Here is a 7,809-nt window from a genome sequence, read left to right as displayed (position 1 = left end):
TTCGTATATAAGAGGGCTGAAAGTCCTGTTGTTGTGACCAAATAATTTTGTGGGTAAAATTAGATTGTTTTTAGCAATGAAGAGACAGCGACGTTGTGACGAGCAACGGAAACTAACGCCCACGGCAGGAGCAAGTTCTATTGGAGCCATAAGCGCGCATCACGCAGCATCGAGTAGCAGTGCCCAATTCGTATATAAGCGCTGAAAGTCCTGTTGTTGTGACCAAATAATTTTGTGGGTAAAATTAGATTGTTTTAGCAATGAAGAGACAGCGACGTTGTGACGAGCAACGGCAACTAACGCCAACGGCAGGAGCAAGTTGTATTGGAGCCATAGGCGGCGCGCATCACGTAGCATCATCGAGTAGCAGTGCCAGTGCCAATGGCGGACACGATGATGCTGAGAACGCTGATCTGCTCCGCTTGCGTGCTAATGGCGGACATGATGATGCGGAGAACGCTGATCTGCTCCCCAATGCCTTGACAGAGGCCATTCACCCGCTCTCGCAACTCAAGAGACAACCTCACCCGTGAGTACCCCACTTTTCATTTCTAATCTTCAGAAATTAAACGCAACACTCTCTCTCTCTCTCTTTCTTTCATTACTCATTAACAGAAACATGACAAACCTTTTGCAGATTCATGGCCCTACCTTGGTTTTACTTCCTAGTCCGAGATAAAAGACAAGTACAAGCATCCTGTGAGTTTGCAGTGTTCGACCCAAGCTTACATGAATGGCACTTGCTACCACTTCCAGTGGATCAGTGCAACTACATGAGGCAACACATGTCTATGTTTGACGCTGGCCCAATCTGTAGTGTGGGGGGCTTATTGTGCTGGGAGAATATTCGCTATGGGTTGATGATGCGCCGCCTTGTCTTGAGCAACATATTTACTGGCGACAAGGCATTACTGGACGTCTCTTGTTATGATTCTACACTTAGACTGATTGTGCGTTGTCGCCTAGAAAAGGATGAAAATAGTGGTGATATTAACCTTATCTTTTTCCGCTCTCCATGTAATGGTGTAACCATAGAGCATTACACAAATATAAGCCCCCTTATATGCCAGCAAGAAGAAGGTTCCTCTTTGCAATTGAAGTCATTGGCAATGTACTTGACAGGTAAGAAGTCACTGCAATTGGGACTCCCAAATTGGACCGTCTTACCTCCCTAATCTGTTTTACTACTATCAAGGTACACTTGCCTTTCTCTCAGACACTTTCCATCGACGTCGCCCAAAAATCTTACCTCAGTTATTCTTGTTCGATGCGACACAATGGAGCCAAGTGTGCATGCCTACATTTAGCGCATCCATGAAAGTTATGCTAGAAACCAACTATGAGATTGTTCAAATGGATGAGGAACTCCTCTTACTAGTAAGTCTACATCTAACCTAATTTTTAACGTCTTTTAAGATAGTTTCCTACGACGTTATAACTGTCTTCTTCTTGTGTGTGTGCGCGTGTGTGGATGCGTGTGCCAATAAAAAGAGATAAATGGTATAACCTTTCTATCACCCATGCCAAGTATGATAGATTGATTATGCCATTTCCCTCTTGAATAATAGGTCTTGAGTTCAACTCCTCGTCGGCTAGATCTTTAGGTCTTTTAATTTTAATTAGTTTCCTACGACGTTAAATTAGTTTCTCTCTCTTTCTCTCTGAATGTGTGTGCGTTTTTTTGGATCGTATGCATGTTTTCTCTCTTTTTTCCTCTCTCAATGTGTGCGTTTTTTCTTTATGCATGTTCTCTCTCTCTTTTCCTCTCTCAATGCGTGCGTTTTTTGTTTATGCATGCTCTCTCTCTCTCTTTTCCTCTCTCAATGTGTGTGTGCATTCTTTGTTTATGTATGTGTGTGTACGTTTTTGTTTATGTTTGTACTCTCTCTCTCTCTCTCTCTCTCTCTCTCTCAAAAACACTATGTGTGTGTGTGTATGTGTGTGTGTGTGTGAGAGAGAGAGAGAGAGGGAGAGAGAAAGAGGGGAAGGGAACATGAGAATGAAGAGAGGGAAGGAGCAAACCTGGCTCTCCTTCCTCTTTTCGTGTGTGTGTGTGTGTGTGTGTGTGTGTGTGTGGAGAAGAAAAAGAAAGAGAGAGAGAGAGAGAGAGCGTTACCTACTCTTTGTTTGAAGGCGTCGAAAAACTCAGATTTGAAATCTGAGTTTTTAAATATGCTCGGTTATTTTTTTAGCCCAACCGGCGTCGTTCATAGCGACGCCGAGAAATTTTGTTTTGAACGTCACTGTGTGAACGTCACTAATATGAATAGCCTCTTGTAGTGTGAATTGTAAAGTAAAAGAAAAGGGTGGTTGGACTCGTTGGACTCAAGTGAGTAAGAAGGAAAAAAATAAGGTCAATGCTAAGTTATAAAAAAAGGAAATTTGAGTTTGAGTAAGAAAAAAGGAAAACCCCAAGGCACAATGGAGCCTGCCCTACTGCCAAAGGAGTAAGATTTTTTCTTGGCCTTGGAAAAAACAAGGAGGGAAGGAAAAAGGGTAAAGAGGCGTGACGTTTTTGGAGCAGGAGGTTTTTGTTTTCCCTTTGGGCTTAGAAAAGGAAGAAGAGAAGGGGAGAAAATTGGAAACGCTTCATGTGCTCGAGGATGGAAGCAAGCATGGAAAGCAAATCGCTGCGAAGAGGATCAGAAGGACAAAAGCCTTGCAGAAAAAAGGAGCCAACGAGGGCTTCCACGAGGAGGATCCACTATGCGAGCGAAGACAGCGGTGGATTTTCCATCGAAGTGTGTGCCGATAGATTCGAGTGGCGAAGGAGGTGTGTGGCCCTCTGTACGGATGAGTGATGGCTATGTTGCGGCTTAGGGCAGATTACATGGTTCTTGTACATGGTTTTTTCCGTTGAAGGAGAAGTTATTATTGCCATTTTTTTGCATCGTCTCTCCCCCCTTCCCCCCTTTCTTCTTTTCTCGTCTCCAGGTTGTGTGGTGTCGGTGTGTGTGTGCGTGTGCGCTCCGTGGGTCCCTTGTGTGTGAGAGAGAAAGAGAGAGAGGTGTTGAGATGTGGAAGTGTGAGAAGCGGGCAAGATCAGTGTGGTAGCTGTCTGAGGATTGTGCAGAGTGTTTGTGAATTGGGCGAAGTGCAGGCGAGGCCCTGCTAGTGATAATTGTTCTTTTGAAGGTGTTTTTGGAGAGGACAGGGGTGCTGTGAATACCGTGAGCTATATAGGGGCAGTTGCGTGTGTGTCGGGTGTGTTTTCCATTCCCCCTCTCCATCTTCTGGTGCCCCCACAAAGGAGCACACTGATACTCCTATTTGAAGACAAAACGATGATTTTGCACTACAACACTACATGGAGATATCGACGTGCGTATATCGACGAAATTAGCGGGCGTCGATATACGCGTCGCAATGTGCATCGATATACACGTGGAAAGGCTTTATTTTCCACGCGTATATCGATGCGTATACCGTACAGAATCTGCGATACGACTCCTACGGAACGGGCATTGATTTTCGCGACATAGCACCTACATCTCAGAGAGAGAAAAAAGATTATGCGTGAAGGTCCAACCAATATAGAGCCACGGATGGAAGCAGAAAAGGGCTTACAGACAGAAGACGACGGAATGGAGGAGATGTTGGATGCCTTCTTCCAAACAAGTGAGGAGAACGCGAACGAAGCAGCACCAGAAGCCATGCGCCTATCTCCTGAAGACATGTTGAGGAAGTTGGCACGTCAACCAATCTATGAAGGTGCCAAAATATCTGTGCCTCGTACTTGTCTGGCGTTTTTGAATCTTCAGTCAGTGTACGGGTGGTCATATGCAAGCGTCACTGCTTTGTTTAGGTACGTAATTTACAAAAGAGATTTTCCAATTGCAACGGTGATGTGCTTGGAGAGCTTTTTAATTTAATGTGGCTTAAACAGGTTATTGTGGGAGCAACTTCTCCCGGCTGGCAAATAATGCCCCCCTCTAGGCCAGATGCAAAGCAACTTCTGACCTCAGTTGGCTTGGACTACAACAAGATTCATGCATGTCCAAATGATTGCATTCTTTTTTCGCAATGAATTCGCAGATTGTCTGTCGTGTCCTAAGTGCGGAGCAATGCGCTACAAACAAGATGCAGTTGGCGAGACAGTGCCAGCTAAAGTGTTGCGGCATTTCCCTATTATTCCTAGGATAAAAAGCATGTTTCGTTGTGATTCCATTGCAAATTTGATGAGGTGGCATTCTACGAATAGATCCACTGACGCAACATTTAGGGTGCCCGCTGATTCGAAGTCTTGGAGGCACATTGAAGATACCTGGTCACATTTTAAGAGTGAACCACGCAATTTGCGTTTGGGCATGGCAATGGATGGAGTCTATCCATTTGGCTTGAGAAGCTCATCATGGAGCACTTGGCCTGTGTGCCTTATCAATTACAACCTCCCGCTGTGGCTTGCTATCAAGAAGGGTCATTTGATTTTAAGCTTGATTGTACCTGGTAAGTTCAAGGAAAAAAACATGGATGTTTATCTAGCTCCACTAGTTGACGAGCTCCAGGAGTTATGGCATGGGATCGACATAGCAGATGCGGTTGAACCAGTAGGACAACAGCATGCAAGGATCCATGGACTTCTTATGTGGACTATGCATGATTGGCCAGGATACGGAGAAGCTTCTGGTAATGGTTATTGATTTACAAAATTCTCGCTATTCGCCAGCCCTTTGCCTTGGCCTGATTCATGCTTTGATATATGCAGGACTAACAACTTCGGGATACAATGCATGTCCAATTTGTGGGCAGTCTTTGGATGTGCGCTATTCTACCTCTCTTCGAAAGACAATTTATCAAGGCCACCACCGTTATCTTCCAGATGGCCATCACTTGCGTGAAGGCCAGCTTGGTCGCGTCTGCCTAACTATCCAAATGCACTTGCTCGTCCATGTAGTAGATAAGGTTGCAGTGGCAGGTACAGTCCACAGCCGTTGGATGTTCTTTCTAGAGCGGTTCATGAAAACACTTAAGGGTTTTGTTCGCCAAAAAGCGCGTCCAGAGGGGAGCATGGCAGAAGGATGGCTGGTGCAAGAGTCTCTTGTATTGACGACCGAATTTCTATCCGTTTCTGACCCAGAAATGCCTCGACTGTGGAGCGATGAGGAGGATGAAGACTGGTGGGAGAGGAGCCACAGAAAATGAACCTGGCCATGCGAGAAAAGATCATGAAGTTATGTATACTAAATTCAGCACCGATGCAAAAATGGCTTGAAAGGTACGAAGAAGAGAAAGAGAGACACAATCTAGAGCGACAAAATTTCAGGCGAAGTCGAACGACTAGAGGCTTACCCTTGCCACACTATCTCGCTCCTCTACCTGAATTCCCTACAATGGCATGGTTGGATAAGACAGTGAGAGTAGCTCGACAGATCGGAGAACCCATATCTCTAGAAGAGGAAGAGTTGGCTATTGGATGTGACTGGAAGTATCATACATACATGGCACTGCGGTCGCATGGAACGCATTTCAGAACACAACAAATTGACAGCAGAAGAAACACGTTTGATAGTGGGGTAATGGTTAGTTTCATGCAAAAGAGCAGGGCCAGTGCTAGAGACACGAATGAGAGCACTAGCAACCTGTATTACTGTGGTCTGGTGTCAGATATCCTGAAAGTAAGCTTCAGGCGGTTTGAGATGTTTTTGTTGGATGTGAAGTGATTCAAGGTGATTACTTCTGGTCGCAATGCAACGATACGCAGAGATGGAAACAAACTTGTACAAATAGATTTTACAAAGACTTAGACAGATGCGAGCGACACATTTGCTCTCCCTGAACATTGCGAGCAAGTAGTCTTTGTACCGGACCCTCGAGAGCGACAATGGTGGTTTGTGGTTCAGGTTGCTCCGAGAAATAAACAAGTATTTGAAGGGCAAGATCTCCTGGAGAAAAGTCAGTCAGACGACATCCATACTACTGTGACATTAGATTAGATGGACGAAGGTATGGCAGAGGAAGCTGAGATATACGAGGGATGATGCAGACGAGCCAGAATTGACACTTGTAGATGAAGATGCAATGGATGAAGACAATCTGCCAGAACGAGTTGGGGCAGAGTTATGTTTGCAATTAGAGATAGACGATGATACGGTGCAAGATCTTATCGATGATGCCTCACTCGTCGAGGCCTAGGCCTGTAAGTGTTTGTGTGAAGACTTTGATTTAAAATTAAGCTTAAAGTTAATTTAAACAACTATGTTCTAATGCTTTATTTTACTTTCTTTGTGTAGGACTTCAGTATGGCAGACGAGATTCCAGATCCCGCTTCCATGAGTGCAGATGCATTCATGGGCTTCGTTACACGGATGACGCCTGCTTAGATGGCAGAGGCTTCTCAGTACTGGGTTGCCAGAGGCACGGGTACTATGACTTCGGGATTCACACCCGAGGGACCGATGCCTAGGGGGGGGACGCCTACGGGGTTCAGGACGCCTATGGGTACGACACCTTCTTCTCCCATCACGGCCGCTTCGACACCTAGGGGTGGGGCAGAGGCGGGTACGTCCTCATCTCCGCAGCACAGGCGCACTCGCCGATCTCGGCGATCGTCAGGTGGAGGTGGTGGTTGCTGTGGAGGAGGGTCCACAGATGCTTCGACCCCTCCTCGCTCACGACCCCCGTCTTACCCAGGCACACCTCTCGACACACCTCTTGGCACATCTCGGACACCTTGGGGGACACACGATCCTAGTGCCTCCAAGCTCTATACTGTATAGGGAGATGGTTCTGTTGACATGGATAGAGTCGGAACTGAGATGCGACAGCGGATTCGATAGCTCGTGGAGATGCAGTTTTCGACCAGCATTCTGACGTCTTGGGATCAGCAAGAAAAGGAAAAAGTCACTTACATAGTGGAGACCATGCTGAGAGAGTATCAGCCTGCTCCGGGTTCTTCCGTTGTTTCGGTGCGGTGGATCAAGGGTGTTGCACGGGACACCATCAAACATCGACGAGATGCAGCTCGGAAGGCTTTCAGGACCGGCTCGTCGAAGCCTTCAGGCATCCCACACGAGACATGGCTGCATATCAGGGAGAATGAGCAGACAGCGGCCACGCGGTTCAGACAGCAGTGTGAGGCCGCGCAGGTACGACAGATGACTAGGGGGACATCTCATCTTGGCAGCGGAGGCTTCGACACCTTTCGCTATGAGTTTGTGAGTTTCTAATCCAATCTTAACTATGGCGTTTTTTAAAACGCGATGAATCATGTATTCTTATTACTTTCATTTTTGTATAAACGCACAATCTTGCGATGCATCGAGATCCATCACGCGAGGAGGAGTCAAATGGATATCGCAGAGGTATCTATGAAGTACTGAATGATCTTGAAGCTTCAGGAGAGCCTGTAGGCTGGGAGGCCTTACAGTCTCGTTGATCACTTGAGGTGAGACGTTAATATGTGTGAGTTGATTTAATTAAGTCAGTATATGTGAAGTAATATCAATACTAATTTTGTGAGTTGTCCTATGTGCAGGTTGCGACGCCTAGTCATTAGTGGACCAGATTTCATCTATATGCTTTGTGAGACACAGACACGCTTCTGTGTCTCTTTTTTGTACAAACAGTTAGTGTTCAGACAGTTATTGTTTCCCTTATGGTTATGATTATTGTCATTGTCATTGTATAGAAAGTTATTGTTTCTCTTTCTGGTTATGCTTATGGTTATTATTAATTTTGTTTATGGTTATGGTTATCTGCATTATGGTTTTGATCAAAGTGATTATAGCCGGTTAAGGTTTTAAGTTATGGTTATGCTTTTAAGTTATGGTTATGGTTCGTTATGGTTATGCTTTTAAGTTATGGCTATAT

At 45.4% G+C, this 7,809-nt stretch overlaps 1 protein-coding gene across 1 annotated transcript; it reads left to right on the top strand.

Moving 5' to 3' along the window:
- Nucleotides 1-221: 221 nt before the first annotated feature.
- On the top strand, nucleotides 222-1,373 carry LOC147463107 (uncharacterized). The gene is made up of 2 exons (XM_086528042.1): nucleotides 222-529; nucleotides 638-1,373. Exons 1-2 carry the CDS (start codon nucleotides 261-263, stop codon nucleotides 1,173-1,175), a joined length of 807 nt encoding a protein of 268 aa, XP_086384168.1. The 5' UTR covers nucleotides 222-260; the 3' UTR covers nucleotides 1,176-1,373.
- The last annotated feature ends 6,436 nt before the right edge of the window (nucleotides 1,374-7,809 follow it).

This window comes from Adiantum capillus-veneris, chromosome 2, assembly GCF_014529385.1.
Source record: "Adiantum capillus-veneris isolate H3 chromosome 2, ASM1452938v2, whole genome shotgun sequence".
Classification (NCBI taxonomy): Eukaryota; Viridiplantae; Streptophyta; class Polypodiopsida; order Polypodiales; family Pteridaceae; genus Adiantum; species Adiantum capillus-veneris.
This window is presented reverse-complemented; position numbering and strand designations above follow the sequence as displayed.